The sequence below is a fragment of the Salmo salar genome, chromosome 25 (assembly GCF_965601325.2).
Source record: "Salmo salar chromosome 25, fSalSal1, whole genome shotgun sequence".
Lineage (NCBI taxonomy): Eukaryota > Metazoa > Chordata > Actinopteri > Salmoniformes > Salmonidae > Salmo > Salmo salar.
In genome coordinates, this window is record NC_138315.1 from 42,794,200 (window position 1) to 42,821,462 (window position 27,263).

Sequence of the window (27,263 nt, forward strand, 5' to 3'; positions counted from 1 at the left end):
ATGTGTGTGTGTGTGTGTGTGTGTGTGTGTGTGTGTGTGTGTGTGTGTGTGTGTGTGTGTGTGTGTGTGTGTGTGTGTGTGTGTGTGTGTGTGTGTGTGTGTGTGTGTGTGTGTGTGTGTGTGTGTGTGTGTGTGTGTATGGCTCCCTACCTGTGTTGGTCCTTGTGTGTGAAGGATCGGGTCATGTCGGAGAATCTCTCAAAGTCTTTCTTGCGGAGGTGGTCCTGAGCCACAGCCAGCGTGAGGCCAACCTCCGCCTCGGGCAGCTGGCGCTCACAGAAACTACGACTCGACATCATCTCCTCGTGTTCTGACAGACCACACTGCAGACCCCCCAGCAAGCACCTGGCAAACATACAATAACCAACCAGTAAGGCCCTGGCAGGAGCACAGAGAGTCCTACTCAGAGACAAAACCATTGTAAGAAGGTACAGGCCAGGAGGGCTCAGGGGCAGGGGAGCCTTGTACTTTACTTGACTGAAGTCCTCTGAGAGAGGGGCAGAGAGAGATATAACAGAACGAAATAGAGAGAGATCGATAGATAGATAAAAAGATAAGGAGAGAGAGAGACAAAACATTTGGAATGAAGAGAGAGGAGAAAGTAGTAGAGAGTGAGAGAGAAGGCAACAGTGGGTTAGGGGATCCATCTCTAACAGACCTGAGCCTCAGACAAAAACCTATACAATATTTGACCCCCTGATGTCCCCATCAGGCCTCTCCATCATTGGGGGGCCCCTGGGATAGTCTGTGACTAATACAGGGAGCCCCCCATAGTCAGTTTAACCTTGCCAAGAAACCTAGGAGGGGAAGCAGAGTGGGGTGGAGTGACCGACAGACAAGAGTTAGATTACTGCAGACTGGTTGAACCCCCCCTCTCCTAAACCCTCCCGTCTACAGATCGTGGGCCCCATTTGGATGGTGCAATACGGCGGACGTTACCGAATAAACAAGAGCATGAATCATGATAGCGGATTAATTTCAAAGCTTCTCGCTCACAGTGGCGAATCATCAGGTGGCGGTGGGGTATCTACTGTCAGTCTGGGACAGGAGACTGACAGACCTGGAGCTGCTGCTTTGGCGTTGGAAAAAGTTCTAAATGACATCTGGAATTCCACAGCCTCCAGGACTCCAACTATGGGTAAGACTATGTTCACACAGTGGATTTGAACTGCTGATATCACCATGAGAGTCAAAGCTTTGTTTACTATGACGTCAGGTGTCTGGTTAGACTGTAAACTCTCCTTCCAGACTCACATTAAACATCTCCAATCCAAAATTAAATCTAGAATCGGCTTCCTATTTTGCAACAAAGCATCTTTCACTCATGCTGCCAAACATATCCTCGTAAAATGGACTATCTTACCGATCCTCGACTTCATCGATGTCATTTACAAAATAGCCTCCAACACTCTACTCAGCAAATTGGATGCAGTCTATCACAGGGCCATCCGTTTTGTCATCAAAGCCCCATATACTACCCACCACTAGGACCTGTATGCTCTTGTTGGCTGGCCCTCGCTTCATATTCGTCGCCAAACCCACTGGCTCCAGGTAATCTATAAGTCTCTGCTAGGTAAAGCCCCGCCTCATCTCAGCTCACTGGTCTCCATAGCAGCACCCACCCGTAGCACGCGCTCCTGCAGGTATATCTCACTGGTCACCCCCAAAGCCAATTCCTCCTTCGTCCGCCTTTCCTTCCAGTTCTCTGCTGCCAATGACTGGAACAAACTGCAAAAATCCCTGAAGCTGGAGACTCATATCTCCCTCACTAGCTTTAAGCACCAGCTGTCAGAGCAGCTCACAGATCACTGCACCTGTACTTAGCCCATCTGTAAATAGCCCATCCAACATCCCCATATTAATTGTATTTATTTTGCTCCTTTGCACCCCAGTATCTCTACTTGCACACTCATCTTCTGCACATCTATCACTCCAGTGTTTAATTGCTATATGGTAATTATTTCGCCACTATGGCCTATTTATTGCCTTACCTCCCTTAGCCTACCTCATTTGCACACACTGTATATAGACTTTTTTTCTATTGTATTATTGACTGTGTGTTTGTTTATTCCATGTGTAACTCCGTGTTGTTGTTTGTGTCGCACTGCTTTGCTTTATCTTGGCCAGGTCGCAGTTGTAAATGAGAACTTGTTCTCAACTAGCCTACCTGGTTAAATAAAGGTGAAATAAAAAGTGCTGTAAACGCTGCTCTATCACCGAAGCGTCCAGGCCTGGTTAATGTTAACGCTGCTCTATCACCCAAGCGTCCAGGCTTGGTTACTGTAAAGCACTTTGTGACATATTTTGTTGTTATATACAGTATATATACACATTTTGATTTATTGACAGTGATTATTCTAAGAGTTGCATGGTTTTGATGCAGTGGAGAGATTTCCATAAAAATGTATTATCATATTGATGGTAAAAATTATTATAATTATGTTATTCTAATCTCCAGCCAAATTGAACCTTCACTAAATATGAATGACAAAATCTAAATTCAGATATGGAAAGCATCTTGGGGTCAATCTAAAACATTTAAAGATTATGGAAATACTTGACATTGAAAACAGCAAACATGGGTGCACTTGAGTTTGCCAGAGCAATGCAGTGAAGTTTATATTATACTTATACTGACATCCAGTGGTTATACACCAGAACTGCAGGCGATGGGCTAAGGTATTGGATAAAACAGATTACCAAAGTTGGTGTGTGTGTGTATTATGTGACTCACCAACGCCGTATTTGGAGCAGTAGAACGCTTTGCTGAAGTTGTCACAGTCACAGATGACCACCCTGCATCCCCACACATTGACCACACGTCCCAGTGTCCCCCCTTCTTATAGAACTTCTCTTGGACCGCACCCATCTGACAGAGGAGGAGAGGAGAGGAGAGGAGAGGAGAGGAGAGGAGAGGAGAGGAGAGGAGAGGAGAGGAGGAGGGAGAGGAGAGGAGAGGGAGAGGAGAGGAGAGCTAGAGAAAGAGAGAGAAAGAGAGAGAAAGCGAGAGAAAGCGAGAGAAAGCGAGAGAGAGAGGAAGCGAAAGAGAGAGAGAGAGAGAGAGAAAGCGAGAGAGAGAGAGAGAAAAAGTGAGAGAGAGACAGAGAGAGAGAGAGAGAGAGAGAGAGAGAGAGAGAGAGAGAGAGAGAAAGAGAGAAAGAGGAATACAACAGTAAAATATGATGGATCAAACTGACCCTGTACACTAAAGAACAGAACTGTGTTTCTACAACATCCCTTACAGGTCACCAAATTATAGGCTTCTTTTCTATTTCACATTCGAAATTGCCAAATATGACCATTTGACTGTGTAAAATCTCCCTAGCAACACCTAACTTTGAGGGTGTCCAGGATGTAGCATCCTGCCTGGCCCATAGGACCAAACATGTTGAGTACCCTTCGGTCTGTAATCTCTCCGGGCTGACGCTTGGGAATGGGAGCATGGTGCAGGAGAGAACAGAGGAGAAAACCCACAGATGGAGAAGAGTCAGAATTAAAAACACACACAAGCACACACACACTTATACACACACACACACACACACACACACACGTGCCAAGCTAAAACCCACACACACAAACCACACCACCTCCACACCACAAGTGGCTGGTTCTTGCCCCCTAGTCCTTGGGAATGGAAGCAACATAACAGGGAGAAAGAGAAAGAAGACTAACAGACCAAATCATTATAATTTGTCTTGAGGGACAGGCTTACTTTTTTATCTGGGGAAAATCCTTATGTGCCACTGGCTAGGAGGTTCAGATGCAACCTTTCAGGATGACATTTAGAGAAAGGCAATCGAAACAAACAGCATGACAATCTCTTGAGAAAAAAATAAGGAAAACAACTGAATGAGCAGTGGCCATTTTTTATGCTGAGTTAGTGTCTAAACAGTGACAGCTAGATGTTGTTTTTTTACCTTTATTTAACTAGGCAAGTCAGTTAAGAACAAATTCTTATTTTCAATGACAGCCTAGTCCAGGACTACAGATTTTTAACTTGTCAGCTCAAGGATTCGATCCAGTAACCTTTCAGTTATTAGTCCAACACTCTAACCACTAGGCTACCTGCCACCCCCATTACTGCAGACCTGTCAGGTTGGATGAGAGCTATGTGAGGGAAGGGAGGGCGGTAAGGAGGGATTGAGAGAGGGAGAGGGGGAGAGACAGAAAGAGAGAGAGAGACCTGTCAGAGTGGATGAGAGCTCTTTGAGGAAAGGGAGGGAGGGGAGGAGGGATTGAGAGAGGGAGGGAGAGAGAAAGAAAGAGAGAGAGTGATAGAGAGAGAGAGACCTGTCAGAGTGGATGAGAGATCTGTGAGGGAAGGAGTGAGGGAGAAGCCATCCAAGCAAAGAGAAAGAGGCACTTTTCCTCTTGACTACACATCTGTCATGATATGACGAAATCAAATGAAAATGTTGTGCATTCTACCAGGAAATGGCTTGATCTTACTCTTTTTTACGTGTGTATTGTATGATTTCACTTATGTTTTGGAGTGTCACTAAGTGGATTCACAGGAGCATTGCCTATATTCACTGGAGATTAACAACGGGAGGAACGCAGAGGAACTCATGGACCTGTTGGCACACCAATCCCCTTGCGAGAATGCAGGTACAATCATTCAGATGTATTCCCATTGGTTCACTGCATATTGTAGCCTGTATTTAAACCCTTGCAGAAGCAGCATGGAGGCAAAACGGCTCAGGGCGCCGATGAGGAAGGATCACAAATGAACATGGAGAAGCTGGAAAGGGGGTGGAGCTCTGGCCGCATCATTGATGGAGAACATGGACTGGGAAGTCCACTGTTTTTTGTTGTTTTTTCCACTGGACAGGACTCACGTTATTTTAAAGAATGGATTTTGTTTTTTAAGGAAAAGACTGTGGTTTATTGTAAATATATACTCAAAGACAATTGTGTGGCATTGTACTGCTCAACATTTCTTTGTTCCTCGGGCCTAACCCAGAGGAGGTGGAGAGGACAGAGCAGATTGAAAACCATGATCGGACTTCCCCACCCCTTAAACTGGAGAAAGACCTTTTCTCTTTTTGTGGAACGAAATTCCACTTTAGCCCATTAGTAGGTGGCTTACATTTTTACCTATTTATTTGCGTTCAAAATAAATGTCCATACTTTTTGCTGAAATCACGCCTCTTTGTGTTTTATGATTAGTGTGGTTCCCAACTGCTCACGACAACCTTATACATTTAAGAGTCCTGGTCTCCAAACCTCCATCAGGTGGTGTAGTGGCAGGATTGTGACTACTGTATTTGGAACCCATGACCGTAAAAATTAGTGAAATTGCAGAAGAAGCCCCAGGTAAGGTATGGCTGGACCATTTTCTATTGGAGCACCATGGGTGCCAAAATTCCAAGGCTCAGATGTGCGCTATGAAGACTGGAAAGATCAAATTCAAGCCATGTTGCATGCCAAAAGTGGTCGGAAGCTCAGCAATGTGATTTCATCATGAGTGCATTGGAAGGAGAGGCCCGTAGAGAAATCTTCATTCTTAAAGAGGACGAACGAGCTACCCCTATACTAATTTTCCAATATTTGATATATCTACTGGTGCTTTACGTGCTCTGTTTTTTGATTGGAGACAGAAGTGAGCTGGCGCAGTGCTTTCAAAACTGAGACCCACAGGACCACCGCCAAACAGACAGACACACATAACCAGTACATCCTCGGCTTGCGAGAAAGGGCAGAAACTATGACCCCGACCATAACTTCCATCAGCTGCGCCGGGAGGCCCTGTACCTTGAGGAAGATGGGCGTGGCCAACATGAAGATGAACCAACCTGCGCAGTGGTTAGGGATCTTCCAAATAACCAAAACCTTATTCATGGGAAGAAGAGCTAAAAAGATAACCGCTGGCTGAGATGAAGGAGCAAATGGCAGACCTCAGCTGAACCATCTGGGAAAAGCTTTGAGGAACCAGGGTGAGGTATGAGGACACTTCTTTGTAAATGGACACTGGGTCCCAAGTTACCCTTATGACAGAGGCTTGTTTTAACCAACTTTTTCCAGAACAGGATGTTGGCTCCAAAGAGGACCTTGGCTGGCTGACACTGACTGCGGCAAATGGGTTACAAATCCCTTACGTTGGCTATGTACTAGCAGATGTATAGGTGGGAGAGCTTGTGTTGAAGTACAAAGGGATTGTGATTTCAAGGAGTGAACTCAATAACCCTGACTCCCTACCCATTATAGGCAGTAACATCATTGCATCATGACGGGATACGCCTCTCTCTGTTTCACAGATTAAATATGACTTCTTTCCAACATCTGCTGACCACTCAGCCATGGATCCAGGCCTCCACAACACCCACATAAAAGGTGTGGGTACCTGTCAGGGTGAAGAATCTAAACTCCTTTCCAGTCATATTGCCACGCTACCACAATACATGGCCATACCACCCACCATGTACCAGGAGGTTGATAGTATCTTAGGGACCATGCTGAAAACAGGACTAGTAAGGGAAGCACAAGCACCAGGGACGCATCAAATGTCTTAGTCAGAAAGAAGAATGGAGAACTTCGATTTTGTGTTGATTATCAGAAAATGAAAAATGTAAACTCATAAAAGATGCCCACCCGTTGCCCAGATTTGAGGAAGCACTGAGCACACTCACAAAAGCCAGTTACTATTTCACCCTAGATTTGGCCAGGTGGAAGTGACAGACCAATACCGTGAGAAAATGTCTTTCTGAACCCTGCTTGGCCTTTAGGAGTTTGAACGCATGCCCTTTGGGTCGTGCAATGCCCCCGCAACCTTCCAAAGACTAAGGCAAAGCTGTTTGGGTAACTTCGTAGCAGAGTCCACTTTGGTCTACCTTGACGGTTTCATTGTGTATTTAGCAGACTTCGAAACACTTGACCTGGATATAGTGTTTGAAAGGCTGAAGAAATTTGGCTTGAAACTGCACCCTGACAAATGTACTTTGTTTCACAAACAGGTCAAGATCCTGGGACAAATTGTCAGTGGAGATTGAGTTGCCCCTGATCCAGAGAAGATTGCCATTGTCCAGAGCTGGCTGGGCTATCCCTCAGACAGTAAAACAAGTGCAGTCTTTCCTTGGATTCGCTGGTTATTACAGTAGGCTCATACCTGGTTTTGCAAGCTTGGCCCGGCCACTCAATTGTCTCCTAGTCCCACTGTTCTTGAATTCTGAGTCTACCACCTGGATGGCGTTGTCCTCCAGATAGAAACAGATCTTACACGCAGTCGGAAGAGCATGAGACTCTTAATCTCAGGGTCGTGGGTTCGCGCCCCACATTGGGCGCTCTGTTTTTTGGGGGCCAGTAACTGAAATGTTGCTGGATCGAATCCCGAGCTGACAAGGTAAAAATATGTCTTTCTGACCCTGTCATTGTAAATAAGAATTTGTTCTTAACTGACTTGCCTAGTTAAATAAAGGTTAAATAAAAAATTACGTGATACTTCTCCTCTCGCTTTCTGAGGCACAGCCTCCCAAAAGAACGCGTCGAAGCTCAGCACCTGAGGGAGAGATGGTGAAAATATAGCATTCTGTTTGTAGTCATCCTTCTTGACAACAATTAACCACAATGTGTATGCACTCCACAAAGATTCTTTGGAAAGCCCAAAACAGTTCCATGACAGACCTGCTTGTCAAAAGCCACCCATGACAGAGTGTCACTGCCCTCTCCTTTGGGGGAGACAAGAGTAGTTTGGTTGCGCCTTCCTGCCCAGCAGCAACTCCCCTTCAATGCCTGGCTTCCCTGAACCCACCATCATATGGACCCCCTTTGGAACAGTCAAATTACTAGGACTTGTGGAATTTGTCTTTCCCCAACTGTAGGATAAGGAAGTCACAAGTGAGTCAAGAAAAGACAACAGAGCCAATTGCAGGGGAATATTATGGCTTGTGGTAAGAGGATAAAGTCAGACAAGCAGGAATTCATAACATGCAAATTGCTGCCCTAATTTCCTCGCAGCAAAAAGGAATGCACTATATAAGGCAATGCACTTGCACAATGAGGAATGCACTATATAAGGCAATGCATTTGCACAATCTGTGGACGCAGCTAGTCGATACAGTGAGGGAAAAAAGTATTTGATCCCCTGCTGATTTTGTACGTTTGCCCACTGACAAAGAAATGATCAGTCTATAATTTTAATGGTAGGTTTATTTGAACAGTGAGAGACAGAATAACAACAACAAAAATCCAGAAAAACGCATGTCAAAAATGTTATAAAATGATTTGCATTTTAATGAGGGAAATAAGTATTTGACCCCTCTGCAAAACATGACTTAGTACTTGGTGGCAAAACCCTTGTTGGCAATCACAGAGGTCAGACATTTATTGTAGTTGGCCACCAGGTTTGCACACATCTCAGGAGGAATTTTGTCCCACTCCTCTTTGCAGATCTTCTCCAAGTCATTAAGGTTTCGAGGCCTCCACAGATTTTCTATGGGATTAAGGTCTGAAGACTGGCTAGGCCACTCCAGGACCTTAATGTGCTTCTTCTTGAGCCACTCCTTTGTTGCCTTGGCTGTGTGTTTTGTGTCATTGTCATGCTGGAATACCCATCCACGACCCATTTTCAATGCCCTGGCTGAGGGAAGGAGGTTCTCACCCAAGATTTGACGGTACATGGCCCCGTCCATCGTCCCTTTGATGCGGTGAAGTTGTCCTGTCCCCTTAGCAGAAAAACACCCCCAAAGCATAATGTTTCCACCTCCATGTATGATGGTGGGGATGGTGTTCTTGGGGTCATTGGCAGCATTCCTCCTCCTCCAAACACGGCGAGTTGAGTTGATGCCAAAGAGCTCCATTTTGGTCTCATCTGACCACAACACTTTCACCTAGTTGTGCTCTGAATCATTCAGATGTTCATTGACAAACTTCAGACGGGCATGTATATGTGCTTTCTTGAGCAGGGGGACCTTGCGGGCGCTGCAGGATTTCAGTCCTTCACGGCGTAGTGTGTTACCAATTGTTTTCTTGGTGACTATGGGAAGATTGCCTTGAGAAGATCCTCCCGTGTAGTTCTGGGCTGATTCCTCACTGTTCTCATGATCATTGCAACTCCACGAGGTTAGATCTTGCATGGAGCCCCAGGCCGAGGGAGATTGACAGTTCTTTTGTGTTTCTTCCATTTGCGAATAATCGCACCAACTGTTGTCACCTTCTCACCAAGCTGCTTGACGATGGTCTTGTAGCCAATTCCAGCCTTGTGTAGGTCTACAATCTTGTCCCTGACATCCTTGGAGAGCTCTTTGGTCTTGGTCATGGTGGAGAGTTTGGAATCTGATTGATTGATTGCTTCTGTGGACAGGTGTCTTTTATACAGGTAACAAACTGAGATTAGGAGCACTCCCTTTAAGAGTGTGCTCCTAATCTCAGCTCGTTACCTGTATAAAAGACACCTGGGAGCCAGAAATCTTTCTGATTGAGAGGGGGTCAAATACTTATTTCCCTCATTAAAATGCAAATCAATGTAGAACATTTTTGACATTCGTTTTTCTGGATTTTTGTTGTTGTTGTTAAACTATCTCCTCACTGTTCAAATAAACCTACCATTAAAATTATAGACTGATCATTTCTTTGTCAGTGGGCAAACGTAGAAAATCAGCAGGGGATCAATACTTTTTTCCCCTCACTGTATATAACGTTAGTTAGCGTAAGCTGTTTTTTCCGTTCGCTTCAATTCGCCAAGCATAGAGTATATATGGTCATTCAATAAACAAAATACAGTCAAATATAACCACTACAAAACGTACGTTTTTGATAAGAGAATTGCCAGGCAGCATCGGCAGCGCCATAGTGGCAGAGAACTCCTTCCGTCCTTCCCCAGTTTCAGGTTGCCATGGAGCGTGCCGGTTATCCTCCGTTGCCCGGCAACAGTGCAGCGTCAGAATCTAGGGTTTCAGTTTAATTTTTTTGCAACATTCTTCTCTGAAAATGGTAACACTGTACAGGAACATTTTGCAATATTGCAACAACATTTGGAAATAATATACAATTTCAATGACATAGTAACGATGACTTGAAAGATAAATACTTGCTCATTAAAGTAATTTAACTCAAATTGGAGGGCAGGAAAATATCTGCGCCTTAAACTCAAAGCACCATAGGAAGTTTAGTTTATTAGGATCCCTATTAGCTACAGCACTCTGCACATGCAGCACCTACTCTTCCTGGAGTCCACATAAAACATTCAAATACATGACAAAGTACAGAACAGTAATAGACAAGAACAATAAAAAATAAGTTATATATAGGAAAGACACCAAGAGACAACAAAAATAGAATTTACACACTATACATACATATTCATATTCTTATATACAGTACAGGTAAATTAGATCTTTAGAAATAGTAGAGGCGCTGTGATACAATGTTTTTATCTGTTTTTTAAAGCTAAACTTGACACAGACATAGGCCTATTCTTTCATTTGAAAACAAGAAAGAAAGCCATGATTGTTGGTTGCATTTGGTCTTTTATATTAAGAATATATACACAAACTACAACAGCATTGTAATTCAATAACAAAGGTAAATTGCTTTCCTGTGAAAGAGAAAACACAAAAGAGGCTATATTACCTCCAAGCAAATATTGCACTGCTCGTAAAGGCAAAACAAAGATAGTCATGGTAATCCTAAATCAATAAATATAATGTGATTGAAGTATTAACTCATACAATGAATGAAAATGGCATATGTTGTGCAAACATGTAGCACTGCATGACTTGGGTATACTTGCGGTGTAGGACTATATTGACCAGAAAACACTCCAAAGAACTAGACCCAAATGTAATCAATAAGTTCCCGCATTGCAGCCCAATTAGGTGTGTATGTGTAACAAGTGAAACAGTACACTGTGCATATACTGTACACATGCATGAAGTTCTGATGAAGACCACACAGTTGATCTCAATAAATACAGCATCAATCGCAGTGTTTTACATCTTCCTATCCTTTTTACATATGTACATACGTCAATCTCCAGCACCAGCTCAAAGCCATTGGAAGTGAGTATGTTTCTATCTTTTCATATGATGAATATATGAATCAGAGTGAGTCAGGAACACTGGATCCCATCTACAGGGTTGCAACACCTGTGTGCTCTTATCGCGTTTTGATGAATAACTGTTTTATTGACCAGCGTTTCCCACAGGACCCACTGGCTAGTTCCTTTTGGGTTGTACCCAATTGCCTTGAGTTGGGGGCTAAAGCCTAGCTAGAAACACGGTTTTGTTTATATGGTGGAGCAGCAGGATATCTTGATTCCAGTTTCTATCAGGTGGTGCTAAAACCATGCAATTACATGGTAGATAGACAGGTAGGTATTGTGAAACAGTACAGTAAGTACACATTACAGAGTATTTACAACTGTGTTACCTGTTTGCGGGTTGTGTAATTGGCTCATTTTGATATATTGTGCTGTGCATCTGTTCTTGTTGTTCCCATCACCTTTTTAAAAGGGCACTTCATTTCACAGCCACACCTCTCAAGTGATTCCTATATAAAACTGCAGGCCCCTGTTGTGTTCTTAGGATGCCAGCCCAAGCAAGAAGCCTCCGAAGAATCCACTGGTGACGATAATGTTTGTCTTCACAAACTCTGTGGACTGGGAGAGAGATAGAGATAAATAACGGTATTAAAATATAAGAAAGGTGCAATATCCTTTTAAGACAAATAACAAATCTGAATGCATATGGATAATTGATCCTTTGACTTAGTAGCCTAGTCTGTACAAGTAGGCAGAATTTGTATTATGTCAGTATGAATGTAGTTCAATTCACACTGCTTTGTCATGCACAAATCAAATCAAATGTTATGTGTCACATGCGCCGAATACAGCAGGTGTAGGGCTACCTGGTCGATAAAAGAGTTGAGCTCTGGTACAGCCCTGTCGGCTTTCCTCTTCAGGTGCCTCTTGGCTTTGTTGACATCCTTCTCCACTCTCTTCCAGTCCACCTGCACATAGCCACTGTGGTTGGCTATCTGGAGAATAGAATAGAGTTTTTTTATTTTCGGGACTATTAAAAAAACTAAGCAAAAATGCTATGTAAAATAATCTATGACAATAAGGATTTTAGCTAATAGTATTGTAGCTAAAGAGCAAGCTTCTCTTCACAGTGGGTGACCAGCATGTGAAATAACTCATTTAGACTTGTATACTGTACATTAAAAACTTGTGGTGATTTCCTACCTGTAATAACAGGAATCCTCCACCCACAGCGGTGGCTGCGATCTTCCCCACCTTCTGGAAAAGATATCCTGCACACCTGGCAGCGAGAGACAATGCAAAACTCAAATTAAACCCTATCCTGCATGTAGTACACTAAACAGGGCAATAGAATCCTCTACAGAGGAAGCCTGTATTTTGATCATACCATGCATTAAAGTAGAGTAGCACTGACCACCATGTGAGAGAGATATCAAATGATAAAGAACAGTCCTGAGGATGCTCTGTTGTATAATCAATATAGGCTACCTTGGCCTGCAGGACTTACCAGCCACTCACACCACCCAGTGCTATTTGTGTGGCCACCGAATACTTCTCAGCCATAGGACCCGAATTGTTCCCACCAAATAGGCAGCCCCACCATTGTTGACGCCTGGCATATTGTGTCAGGTCGACCACCTCATATGTGTCCTCATTCTCTGGGTCTTGGGACGGGAGACACAAAGTAGAGCACTTTATGTACAAGAGGCGAACAATTGGCAGTAGCACAAGTATTAATATCCCCGCCAGACGTTTTGGCTGATTGTGCCATATTCCATTGGCAAGTCTGTTTCGTTTTCGTGAGAAACAGTATAAATGAAGTAACGTAAAACCATTTTGGAAGGAGAGGATTATGAGTCTGATTTCTTACAGGCACATCTTGGCATAATAATCCATTCGCGTATGTGGGGAAATAAAACGTAAAATTGCACAGTGTTATAACGTGGTAACAATGTTGCAACTGTAGCCATTCCTACTTATCTTGATATAATCTATGACGTTGATACATTGAAACACACCGAGTGAGTGCGATCAGAGACCGAGAGAGTAGACCTAACAGTTTTTTTAGCGAGTAGGTTGCCACATATTTGACATATGTGGATATGATTTAATGTTCTATAGCGTACATCTAAGATGGAAATATGGGTCCAAATATGGAAACATAAAGGTCGTTTTTGGTTTGAGAGCGACACTTACCCTCTTCACGATCCGCCATTTTGGAGTGTCTTGACTTGAATGATGTTGACAAATGCTGTCACAGGCGTGATGGGATACATGGTTTGCATAGTTTGTCACACAGTCAAACAGAATTTCATGCATTTAAAAAATATCCCTCTAATTATTGATCTTATTAGAATGTATCAATACAGTTTAGAATTTAATGCAGCTTTCATAAATGTAGGTTGGCTCACAAATAAATAAAACTGACATATTAACAAATAAAATGTTTTACCCCCCCCAAAAATGTATAGCTTACAAAATATACAACTGCACACAGTGAATGCAACAGCACAGAATAGGCTACTTCAGTCTGTTATTTTGGAGCAGGATTATAGCTATAATAGAGTCGGGTCTGTAGCCTTTGCAATAAATGACTTATTAATGTTTTAATGTTTTTTGTGTATTTCATATTAACATTCATCAGAGTGATTTATGGGTAATATACCCTGTGGTACTATTGTATGGTATGTAATATGACAACTGTACAGTATGACACTATGACAACTGGACTGGTATTCTGGGAGATGTTTTAGTATTACACATAATCTAACTCAATATCTCCAATATCTAAGAGCTCTTGAGCTTTATGTAACTAAGCCTATTCTATGACTTCATGGTCGGTTATTATTTCCTTTATATTGAAAAGACACAATCTGGAGTCTGTGTTTCATCCCTTTGGCAGCCCACCCATTTAATGGACAGATTTTAATTAGATAACTTTTGCACCTGGAGTTTATCAATCGAACTGGAAAGTGACCTCTGCTCTGAGTTATCAAGTCTGATGGACGAAGCCACATCGTCTGCAGGAGACAACAACAACAGCCAGCAGGATCAAGGCTCCCCATATACTTCATCCAATACCCAAATCTTCACCTTATGTCATTATGAGTTGAACATTGGTAACAACCCCAACTCTCCAAGGCCTGTTGTGTTGTGATGGGCATGTTTAGTCAGCTCCCATATGAGTACTCCAGCATCAGACCATTTAGAGAAGCTTCAAGTTTTACTGTTACGTGCACACGTACAGTGAAATGCCTTTCCTGCAAGTTCTAGTCTGGCATATGTCTGAAGATACAGCATCTTGCCTACAATGGCATTGGCATCTTGCAAAAATAAACACATTTGTCTATGCTAACACTTGTAACACTTAGCACTTATATACAGTACAAGTCAAACGTTTTGACACACCTACTCATTCAAGGGTTTTTCTTTATTTGTACTATTTTCTACATTGTAGAATAATAGTGAAGACATCAAACTATGAAATAACACATATGGCATCATGTAGTAACCAAAAAAGTGTTACACAAATCAAAATATATTTTATATTCTTCAAAATAGCCACCCTTTGCCTTGATGACAGATTTTCAAACTCTTGGCATTCTCTGAAGTATTACATACTATAATTTTGTAAATCACACACAGCATTGTTATAGCAAACAGTGATAACAAAGCAATCACATCAGATAAAATAGTAATAGCAACACTGTAGCATTCATGCATAATCCTTGGCAACCAACTGACCTGTACCCCCTCCCATACGTTCTCTCCGGAATCCTTGGGACGTCCATACCCCCCATGTAGTTTCGATTTCAAATGGTCAAGGTAAGGGTTAACGTTAGGGTTAGGTAACTAGACTTTCCTAGTTAAAAAAATTAAATAAAGGTAAGGGTTGTGTTAAAAGTTTATAGTAAAGGTTAGGATTAGGGTTTAGTGTAGGGACGCCCCAAGGATCCCAAATTATCACTAACCATACTGGCAACATTTGAAAAGGACAGTTACCTTAACCAATAAGATACCTCAAAGTAGACCTACAAAAAACGTAATACTAATCACAATACAACATGGGAAACCAATCGAAAGAAGCTGTGGAACTGCGTAAAGTTCAGGGTTTGTTATTCATGTGTGTGAGGAACGACACCCAAGAAAAATGAAGTCACATGATAACGCACAGATACATTCGTTGGTCACAGTGAAGCGAGGGCGTTTCTACGGTGGCGGCGTGCATTCGCCTATGTGACACAATTACAACAACTTTGAGCTGGTGTGGGGGGAAGTTTACTATATTACCAAATAACGTCCTATCGTAAAAACCGGCATCAACTCTACTCCATGCATTATTTGGCAATTACATACATTTAGTATTTTGTGTACAATCATGCGATAAGGCTTTTTTGGACGTGTCTTGTTTTCCTTCAGGATTTGGCAATCACTCGGCTGAGCTAGCTACGTTTTCAGTCCTACATACGGTGGTGTACTTTCGTTGTTGTTATATTTTTGGTGGAGTTTGTCGCCCGCTTCCCTGTTCCTTTTCTATGAAATCGTGCGGAGTGTCGCTCGGCGCTGCTGGTGATGAGGAAAAGAAAATGGCGGCGGGAAAAGCGAATGAAATCGAATTGGACTTTCCGAAGCTAACAGCTCAGGAGAGAGACAGCTTGGTCGAAATTGACAGGTTAGCGAATGAACAATGCATTTGCTTTCTTTGTCTACGTTTTTGTGTATTGAGTTTTCGTACATTAAAGTCTTTTAAAACGACGTATATGTCCCAAGTAATACGGAACCGCCTGTGTTGTCCTCTGCTTGCAGTTCACTATTTGGATTTCAGAGGCTTCATGAAGATGGCGCCAGAACGAAGGCCTTGCTGTTAAAGGTATGTCACAGATAGGACCAGAGTCGCCCCTCCGCTGTCACTCCTGATTTGTGCATATCTGGAATAAGTGTCAGGGACCTGCTGGATATTTAACCACAATCCCCTTCCATTAGTTAGAAGCCCAGGCGCACAAGTGGGTGGATATTACGTTAATGAATTCTCTTTCCAGTCAGTGTGAATTATAGTTGTATCTTGACAAAATGTGGAAAAGTGGCACCGGACATTTGTCCGGCAGCATTTAAACTTAACTAACGTTACAGGACAGTTGAGAAATGCATTGGGTGCGTAACCTGATTACGGCGTCCACCCACGGTTCTCATAATGACACAAGTCACATTTAGATTATCGTAATTAATTTTAAGAGGATGTAACTGTAGGATGCAACTGCGTGCGTCCTTACCAAATTCTGATGCGCATTTAAACATGTTAGAATAACTGCCACATTTACTTTTCCTCAGCCAACAACACCAGTAATGAACAGCAAAATCACTAACCTATGTCAATCTACTATCCCCCATAGTAGAAAAGTTTACATTCTGTTGGTCAGTTTTTCGTTATGTGCGAGAAAGAAATGGCCTATTCCAAACCGACTCAGGGACAGTTGTGGGAAGATGATTCTTAAATTCATACTACCAGTATGAATACTAGGCTACATCTGACAAAAATGTGAATGCAATGATGCTGATGCAACAGAACAGAATGTTGATAAAACTATTTTTCTTCTCATTATAAGCGAAGCAATGTGCACAAGGCAGTAGGCTACATACTAATGTTCGTTCCTTAAAGTGGAACTGATGGAGTTTTAAGTACTTTGCAGATATGAAACAGACAATCATCAGTCAAAAATATAAATTTCCCAGTTTATGCGACAAAACCAACTTTATAAGAGGTTTTAGTAATAGGTTCTGTTTTCCTCAACATTCCATGACATGACTAAGGTATTGTTGGCAGAATAGATGGATTATATATATATATATATAAATATATATATGATGGAAGCATTTCAATGCTTGATTATAATTCACCAATACATTTAATTCACACTCACTCCAGTGTTTAATTGCTAAATTGTAATGACTTCGCCACTACGGCCTATTTATTGCCTTAACACCCTAAACTTACCTCATTTGCACACACTGTATATATATTTTTTTCTATTGTGTTATTGACTGTAGGTTTGTTTATTCCATGTGTAACTCTGTGTTGTTTGTGTAGCACTGCTTTGCTTTATCTTGGCCAGGTCGCAGTTGAAAATGAGAACTTGTTCTCAGCTGGCCTACCTGGTTAAATAAAGGTGAATTTTTTTTTTTTTTAAAATACAATTTCTTGGTAGTCCAAAAATATTGCTATCCGGATGTAAATCACAGCTGATCTGGTACATTGTTTGCTGCCTCCATTGGGATGCACTGTTTTAGTTTCAATGGCTCAATATAAAAATAAAAAAAATGGAATAATGTAACTAAGGCTGGGAATGTCAATACAATCAAACTAGCAAAGATCACAAGTCTATCATAACGTGACTAATAGGCTAGCACATCTGTTTATGTAGCAAGCTAAAAACACGGAGCCTAACATTAGCAACATGTCATTGGAGGAGTGGGTGAGTGACACTTTTTCCCCTCATTGTTTTTTGGTGGCTTTACTATACTCAGCTAGAGATACAGGTGTCATTTGGTTAGCTAGCAAGAACTTGAACAACTGTTATCCAGTTAGCATATCGCTTGCTTTCGCAAATTCACTCTCGCTATCTACTCCTATTTCAAAGCACTCTCGTCTGAGTGTGCAAGAGCGCAGAATGACTGATGAATTTACGAAAGCGCAACACCCACTAAATATGACCGACCGGGGTCAGTAAACGTAGGCAAAGAAAGTAATAGTTAGTCAAGAACGCTCTAGATAACATGTAAACAGCCTAACTAGCTCTGCCAGGGTGAGTAAAATGGTCAGAGTAAGGTGTTGTCTCATTTGTGTTTGGAAATACTGTAGCAAGTTAGCTTTGGGTGCTTGTTTGGGACAAGCATGTATTGTTGTCAGCCAAGCTGCAGAAGGACGAGTAGGCTACAATTCCCCATCGTTTCAGTGCAATTTTGAGGGTTTATGTAATGTTCCTTCGTTATATTTTAGCTCTTCTTTCTCGGTCTAGCATAAGTTGTTGATCTTTTTGTTGATATGCATGACTGAGGGAGAGAGAGCCTACCTTTTTCATGGTTGTTTGATCAATAGGACTGTGAAGTTCCCAAATGTATGAGGACTCCCAAGTGGTATTTACATATTTGCAGAAATCCATTCATGTGTATTTTGTGGCTTTTGGCAAATGTGTTCTAATGATGTAAAGTCATGCTGTTGTTACTGCCTGTAAACACACAGTCTAGTTCAAAGTAAATGATGGCAGGCCTGTGTGGCAAATAAAGGTCTATTGTAGCTATGATTGGCTATGGCTTCTAGTCCTGGACGAAACAGATGGTTTTATTTGCTTCAGTGTCTATTAATTGTCCAAACGCACGTCCACTTTCCCACTCTGTATTCTATAGCATTTTCACAAACTCCTTAGTATATGTTAGGGATGCACGATATATCGATGAACATATTGGAATCGGACAATATTTGCTAAAAATGCCAACATCGACCCGATGTCTCGTTTAACGGCGATGTGCAAAACCGATGTTAAAGCTGATGTGCATAACTATATAACGTAGGCACATGACGTAATGGCACCATATAAAATTTAGCGCTACACGTGCAACACAGCATTCCTAACCTAGCCCACAATGTCTGCTGTGTGGATCGAGCAGTCAACAAGTCGAGCAGTCATTTGAAAGAGTAAGAACATTTCAGTGAGACAACTCAAAGGCGAAATCCATTAACCTCTCTCGGGTATGTGGGACGAAATTGTCCCACCTAGTCAACAGCCAGTGGAATCGTGTGGCGCGATATTCAAAAACCTTAAAAATGCTATAACTTCAATTTCTCAAACATATTACTATTTTACACCATTTTAAAGACAAGACTCTCGTTAATCTAACCACATTGTCCGATTTCAAAAAGGCTTTACAACGAAAGCAAAACATTAGATTATGTCAGGAGAGTACCCAGCCAGAAATAATCAGACACCCATTTTTCAAGCTAGCATATAATGTCACAAAAACAAAACCACAGCTAAATGCAGCTCTAACCTTTGATGATCTTCATCAGATGACACTCCTAGGACATTATGTTATACAATACATGCATGTTTTGTTCAATCAAGTTCATATTTATATCAAAAAGCAGCTTTTTACATTAGCATGTGATGTTCAGAACTAGCAAACATACCGAAAACTTCCGGTGAATTTACTAAATTACTCACAATAAACATTCACAAAAAACATAACAATTATTTTAAGAATTATAGATACAGAACTCCTTTATGCAATCGCGGTGTCAGATTTTATAATAGCTTTTCGGCAAAAGCACATTTTGCAATATTCTGAGTAGATAGCTCGCCATCACGGGCTAGCTAATTTGACACCCACCAAGTTTGGCGTTCACTAAACTCAGAATTACTATAAGAAAAATTGGATTACCTTTGCTGTTCTTCGTCAGAATGCACTCCCAGGACTTCTACATCAACCACAAATGTTGTTTTGGTTCAAAATAATCCATAGTTATGTTCAAATATCCTCTGTTTTGTCCGTGCGTTCAGGTCCCTATCCGAACGGTGACGCGCGGACGCATGTCGTGACAAAAAATGTCTAAATATTCCATTACCGTACTTCCAAGCATGTCAAACGCTGTTTAAAATCAATTTTTATGCGATTTTTCTCGTAAAATAGCGATAATATTCCGACCGGTAGACGTTGTTTTCGTTCAAAGACTGAAAGAAGAAAATTGTGTCTTCATGTGCACACGCGCGCCCGTGTCATTGTTCTCAGATCAACCACTTTCCAAATGCGCTACTGTTTTTCAGCCAGGGACTGCAGAGTCATCATTCCCCGTTCTGGCGCCTTCTGAGAGCCTATGGGAGCCTTAGAAAATGTCACGTTACAGCAGAGATCCTCTGTTTTCGATAAAGAGGCTATAGAAGGCCAAGAAATGGTCAGAGAGGGCACTTCCTGTATAGAATCTTCTCAGGTTTTGGCCTGCCATATGAGTTCTGTTATACTCACAGACACCATTCAAACAGTTTTAGAAACTTTAGGGTGTTTTCTATCAAAATCAAACAATTATATGCATTTTCTAGTTTCTGGGCAGGAGTAATAACCAGATTAAATCAGGTACGTTTTTTATCCGGACGTGAAAATACTGCCCCCTACCCAAGAGAGGTTAACGCCAAGATAATGGAATTCATTGCCCTTGACAATCAACCGCTCTCTGTCGTGGGTGATGTTGGCTTTTGCAAAATGTTCGAGAACCGGTACACACTACCAAGTGCGCTATTTTTCAAATGTTGCCCTACCGGAGTTACATAGTAATAGCGTCACTGCTATTAGCTTCACGACTGATATTTGGACCAGCGATATCAGCCCCTATCACAGTGCGTGGTCAAGGATTTTGTACTGAGGAAAGTCGTATTGCATGCTCATGAATGTGCTGGTTGTCATACCGCTGCTGCAACTTGGAAACATCAACACACTAGCTAGCGCCAATCGAACAACTGACTCGAGAAATAAGCTCATCAACTGTGTCTGCAGCAGACGTCATGACATTGAAACGCCTGCTCAACAAGACTGCTGACACAGACTGTGAACAAGCTATTCGGTTGCTGCGGGGGGTGCAGAGCTGTTGGCCAGGGTAGCCAGGTGGAAAGCATGGCCAGCCATAGAAAAATGTTTTATTGAAATTCTCGATTTTCGGGGATTTATCGGTGGTGACAGTGTTTCCTAGCCTCAGTGCAGTAGGCAGCTGGGAGGAGGTGCTCTTTTTGTCCATGGACTTTACTGTGTCCCAAAACCTTTTGTAATTTGTGCTGTAGGATGCAAATCTATATTTTAATAATCTAGCCTTTGCTTTCCTAACTGACTGTGTATATTGGTCCCTAACTTCCCTGAAAAGTTGCATATCGCGGGGGCTATTCGATGCTAATGCAGTACGCCACTGGATGTTTTTGTGCTGGTCAAGGGAAGTCAAGTCTGGGGTGAACCAAGGGCTTTATCTGTTCTTAGTTCTACATTTTTTGAATGGGGCATGCTTATTTAAGATGGTGAGGAAAGCACTTTTAAGGAATAACCAGGCATCCTCTACTGATTGGATGAGGTCAATATCCTTCCAGGATACCTGGGTCAGGTTGATTAGACAGGCCTGCTCGCTGAAGTGTTTTAGGGAGCGTTTGACCGCAGATCCATTATTGACGCAGGCAATGAGGCAGTGATCGCTGAGATCCTGGTTGAAGACAGCAGAGGTGTATTTAGAGGGTAGGTTGGTCAGGATGATATCTATGAGGGTGGCCGTGTTTATGGATTTGGGGTTGTACCTGGTAGTTACCTTGATAATTTGTGTGAGATTGAGTGCATCTAGCTTAGATTGTAGGATGGCCGGGGTGTTAAGCATATCCCATATTTAGGTCACCTAAAAGTACGAACTCTGAAGATAAATGGGGGTCAATCAATTCGTATATGGAGTCCAGGGCACAACTGGGGCTGAGGGGGGTCTATAGCAAGCGGCAACAGTTAGACTTATTTCTGGAAAGGTGGATTTTTAGAAGTAGAAGCTCGAACTGTTTAGGCACAGACCTGGATATCATGACAGAACTCTGCAGACAATCTCTGCCGTAGATTGCAACCCGCCCCCTTTGGCAGTTCTATCTTGGTGGAAAATGTTTTAGTTGGATGGAAATTTCAGAATTTTTGGTGAGCTTCCTAAGCCAGGATTCAGACACGGCTAGGACATCAGGGTTGGCAGAGTGTGCTAAAGCAGTGAATTAAACAAACTTAGGGAGGAGGCTTCTGATGTTAACATGCATGAAACCATGGCTTTTACGGTTACAGAAGTCAACAAATGATAGTACCTGGGGAATAGGTGTGGAACTGGGGGCTACAGGGCCTGGGTTAACCTCTACATCACCAGAGGAGGAGTAGGATAAGGGTATGGATAAAGGCTATAAGGACTGGTTGTCTAGTGCGTTGGGAACAGAGAATAAAAGGAGCAGCTTTCTGGGTGTGGTAGAATAGATTCAGGGCATAATGTACAGACAAGGGTATGGTAGGATGTGAGTACAGTGGAGGTAAACCTAGGTTTTGAGTGATGAGAGGTTTAGTCTCTGGTGGGACCAGTTAAGCCAGGTGAGGTCTCCACATGTGTGGGGAGTGGGACAAAAGAGCTATCTAAGGCAAGGTGAGCGGGACTGAGGGCTCTACAGTGAAATATAACAATACGGACTAGCCGACAGCAGTAGACAAGGCATATTTACATTAGCGAGAAGCATAAAGTAGTCACAAGTGTTGATCGGGAGATCTAAGACGACAACGGTTAAATGACGACGAATGGGCAGAGCGGGTCTGTTAGGTACATACAGGACCTGAGTTCGAGGTTGGGGCCGACAGATAAACAAAATGAGGTACCATGTTATTGAAATAGTCCAGGGGGCATCAGCTGTGTGCCCGAGTGATCATAGTGTCCAATGAACAGCAATAGGTGAGTCAGGGAGCCGTTCAGTAGTCAGTACTACGCTAGGCGAGTGGGAGACACGGCGCTTAGAAAGCTAGTGGGCCGGGCAAGAAGATAGGTCTTCGGCGGCATCGCGGAAAAAGCCTGTTGAGACCACATCGGGTGACCACGTCGGCAGACCAGTCGTGATGGATCGGCGGGGCTCCGCGTCGACAACAAAGGGTCCAGGCCAATTGGGAAAAGAGCTATTGTAGCCCTAGAATTAGCTGGTATATGGCCCTAGCTCGTGGCTAGCTCAAGGCTAACTGGTGCTTGCTTCGGGACAGAGGCGTTAGCTAACAGTAGCCACTCGGTAGCAGCTAGCTAGCTGCGATGATCCTGTGTAATGATCCAGAGCGGCAACAATCTGGTGATGTGGTAGGGAGAAGCAGTCCGATATGCTCTGTGTTGATATCGCGCTGTGCAGACTGGCATGTATTGTCTGAGCTAAAGCTGGCGGTGTCCGAGCTAAAACGTGAAGACCGCAAGCTGTGGCTAACAAAGACTAGTAGCTAGTTAGCTGGCTAGCAGCTGACGAAGGTTCCTGTTATATGGAATTAAAATAGCAGATCCGTACCACATTGGGTGAGGTGGGTTGCAGGATATTTAGTTCGTAGATAGAAATACAAGAAAAAATAACACATGGAATCTTGTAGTAACCAAAAAAGTGTTAAACAAATCACAATATATTTTATATTTGAGGTTCTTCAAATAGCTACCCTTTGCCAAGAGTGGGCAAAGCTGTCATCAAGGCATTCTCTCAACCAGCTTCACCTGGAATGCTTTTCCAACAATCTTGAAGGAGTTCCCACAAATGCTGAGCACTTCTTGGCTGCTTTTCAATCACTCTGCTGTCCGACTCATCCCAAACCATCTCAATTGGGTTGAGGTCGGGTGATTGTGGAGGCCAGGTCATCTGATGCAGCATTCCATCACTCTCCTTCTTTGTCAAATAGCCCTTTCACAGCCTGGAGGTGTGTTGGGTCATTGTTCTGTTGAGTGCCTCCCGAGTACCTTAGACCAATGCACCACTAGGGAGGCCCCACAAATTATTTCATTTAGAATTGTTGCACAATGATTGGGCTTATGAATGCACGTTTTACTGCAGCAGCAACAGGAGCTGTAGCAGCAGCTCTCGCACTCTGACAGATTCTCTGCTTAAGCTAGGCTCTGTCTGTATGCTGTGCGTGTGATAAATAATCATAGCGACTAACAAAAATACACGTCCCAATTTTAATTCCACAAAATAATGTAAATTAACCCGGCCAAATGTATTTAAATTGACTGGTATTTTCACAAATGAATAGGCTAAAAATCATATTTCTTTGGGGCTTAAAGCTGGCTATTACCGGCTAACGGAAACCTCGGTTGACTATCATCAGTAGTGTTGTCACGATACCAGAATTTTGACTTCGATACCAGATTTAGTATCACGATACCAAAACGATACCGCGGCAGAAGCGTATTAGCTAATGTCACAGAATAATCACTGGGCATACTGATTTCCTATACTGTGTATTTTGTAGGCTATTTAAACATGTCATATTATAACGCTCACATGAGTGTAATGCGTGGAGGTATGTTTTCGTTAGAAACCATGCTGTTGGCATTTTCTGTCCTCTCGTTTGTTTCTCAAAAGTGGCTGTGTCAGCTGCAAGCGCAAGTAGCCTGGGTAGCTTACTGCTGCCCCATTGAGAAGACTCGGACAAATTACTAGACAGACTTGATCCTCTCAATCCGTGTATGACGGGAGACAGATTTGACAGAAGTCCCGAAAGTAACAAAAATGTTGTGTTCTAGTATCAAAAGTACTGATGTTTCAGTATACCGTGCAACACTAATCACCAGTCACCATGCACTTATACCATAACACAATTACATGGTAGCTAGCTACTTCATATTAAAGGGGCAATCATCAGTTACTATATCCCTTTTTGGACTTATAAAATAATATGATTCTTGAAGAATATAACTTAGAAACACCCCATGAGCTTAGTTCAACTGTCGTATCCCACCAGAACCCAAAATATAAGCTTGTTTTACTCTGTAAACAAAGAAAAGGTAATCAAACACTACATAGTTAAAACTATAATTTTGATATCATGGATGGTCAGTGCTTGCATCCATAGCTCTCTCTATGAATTTGAGTGGTTAAAGTTCTCCAGCCCCATCACTCAGCTTTCTACCAAACCAGGGACGGGAGACAGCTTTGTTATTGTTTTTACGTAATTTACGTACAGGAATGCTTGCTAATAAGCAACAACACATTTTTTGCAGTGTTGTTTTTCTGTGTTGGTGACAGACTTCATAGCTCAAATGTTCCATTCATATTGGAACTGTCCCATCATATAAACGTGTCAAGCTCAAATAAACTGCTGTTTGATCAGAGCTTGTCGTGGGGGAGGCGAGGCTGGTGGACTCCACACTTACTACTAGGTTACCTACAGACGCATGGCTGATGAAGGGCAGGCCTGTTACTTAATGGTCTACGGCTCCTGTTTGTCTGTTCTTTATATATTGAGTTTTTGTTCAGTAAAAGAGTGGCCCAATCACTGGCCACTTTAGTAAATGGCTCACTAGTCACTTTAAACAATGCCACTTTAAATAATGTTTACATATCTTACATCACTCATATCATATGTATATACTGTATTTTATACCATCTACTGCACCTTGCCTATGCTGCTCAGCCATCGCTCATCCATATATTTATATGTACATATTCTCATACACCCATTTAGATTTGTGTGTATTAGGTAGTTGTTTAGGAATTGTTAGATTACTTGTTAGATATTACTGCATTGTCGGAACTAGAAGCACAAGCATTTTGCTACACTCGCATTAACATCTGCTAACCATGTGTATGTGACCAATGAAATTTGCTTTGACATTGAGGATACAGGGTTATTGAAAATGGAGAATCTGTTGAGCTGCCTAGAACTTGCCACGGTGTCCCTATCAGATTTTGCACTGGGAGCCAAATCAAGTAATCATCAATCAAAGTTGTTGGTTTCTCAGGCGGGTAAACTATTAGATTTTGAAATATGACAACTCCATACATGGCGCTGATTTCCTGTGCCCTGTATTTTGTAGGTTAGTTCACTCACAGCCTAGTGTAGGTTTTTAGTGTTTATTTTTTTAGAGAGTGTTTGCATGGTAACATTGTTGGTTTATAAATGTTTTGCTTTTATATGTAGGGTAGGCCTAGCTAGTTAGCTGGGAGTTAGTAGTAAGGCTACCACTTTCCTCATGGTTAATGGCAATTCAGTGTGTAATGATGACCAATCTGAAGCATTGTGACGTCTTGTAACACATCAAACAAAGAAACCACTCCATAGCATGACCCAAGACAAACCCACCGTGCGGTTCTGAGTCTGACCCACTATGTTGAAAACCATTGACCTAACTTCATCAACTTCAGAATGCAACACTGTAACACTACGTTAATATTAGCCCTGTAATATATATTTGATTGATTGAGTAATGACCCACCCTGTGAGGAGATGAAGGCGGGCCCGGCACCATGCAGGGCAGAGAGAGCTCTGCTGCTGGAGCTAAAGACATGTCACTTCATTTTTTATATAACCTTTATTTAACTTGGCAAGTCAGTTAAGAACAAATTCTTATTTACAATGACGGCCTACCAAAAGGCAACAGGCCTCCTGCGGGGACAGGGGCCTGGGATTAAAATAAATAAATACAATATAAATAGGACAAAACACACATCACAACGAGAGAGACAACACAACACTACATAAAGAGAAACCTAAAGCAGCAACACAACATCATAACATGGTAGCAACATAACATGGTAGCATCTTAACATGGTAGCAGCACAAAACATGGTAGAAACATTATTGGGCAGGGACTTCGGACCACTTGGCATCCAGCCAGTACGCCACTACACTTTCCTTTTTTAAACCCTCCTCTCTTGGCACATGGCAGGCTTTCAGCTGATAATTAAGGCATGAAAACAGAGTGTTAGCCAGCTCTGGACCTGCTCCAGAAAGGGGGATAGAGTGGGGACGTAAAAGTGTTGCCCTGGATTGGAAGGCTTTGATTGGTTACTGTACTGTGCGCACTAGTTCCTATTACAGAGAGAAACTGTCAACTGTTGTTTTTTCATATCAATGGATGGACAAACAGGACGGGAAAGCTTGACGTAGGCTACCCTTTTATTAGGGCATGTTTGGAGATACTATAGTAGCTTGCTTTGCTTGGACATTTGACAGACATTTGATTAGTTAACTTGGCGTTGTTAGTTTGGATTGTATCCAGATGTTGATACCGTTTCTGTGCCATGTGAGGTCGACCGATTGTGATTTTTCAACGCCGATGCTGATTATTGGAGGACCAAAAAAAGCTGATACCAATTAATCGGCCATTTTTTTAAATGTATTTGTAATAGTGACAATTGCAACTAGAGGTCGACCGATTATGATTTTAATACCGATTATTGGAGGACCAAAAAAGCTGATACCGATTTTAATCGGCCGTTTATTTTTTTATTTTTTATAATGACAATTACAACAATACTGAATGAACACTTATTTTAACTTAATATAGTACATCAATAAAATCAATTTAGCCTCAAATAAATAATGAAACATGTTCAATTTGGTTTAAATAATGCAAAACAAAGTGTTGGAGAAGAAAGTAAAAGTGCAATATGTGCCATGTAAGAAAGCTAATGTTTAAGTGCCTTGCTCAGAACATGGGAACATATGAAAGCTAGTGGTTCCTTTTAACATGAGTCTTCAATATTCCCAGGTAAGAAGTTTTAGGTTGTAGTTA

At 42.1% G+C, this 27,263-nt stretch overlaps 2 protein-coding genes across 2 annotated transcripts in view; one reads left to right on the forward strand and one right to left on the reverse strand.

Moving 5' to 3' along the window:
• Nucleotides 1-10,446: 10,446 nt before the first annotated feature.
• On the reverse strand, nucleotides 10,447-13,248 carry LOC106586791 (FUN14 domain-containing protein 1). The gene is made up of 5 exons (XM_014174446.3): nucleotides 13,175-13,248; nucleotides 12,486-12,642; nucleotides 12,182-12,257; nucleotides 11,845-11,973; nucleotides 10,447-11,596 (listed from the first exon to the last, which is right to left on the reverse strand). Exons 1-5 carry the CDS (start codon nucleotides 13,191-13,193, stop codon nucleotides 11,519-11,521), a joined length of 459 nt encoding a protein of 152 aa, XP_014029921.1. The 5' UTR covers nucleotides 13,194-13,248; the 3' UTR covers nucleotides 10,447-11,518.
• A 1,949-nt stretch (nucleotides 13,249-15,197) lies between these two features.
• LOC106586785 (lysine-specific demethylase 6A) overlaps nucleotides 15,198-27,263 on the forward strand; it is a 115,344-nt gene continuing 103,278 nt past the window's right edge. Inside the window, 2 exon segments of the mRNA XM_014174412.3 lie at nucleotides 15,198-15,650; nucleotides 15,785-15,848. Of these exon segments, the coding sequence (XP_014029887.3) occupies nucleotides 15,514-15,650; nucleotides 15,785-15,848 (201 nt within the window). The 5' untranslated portion in view covers nucleotides 15,198-15,513.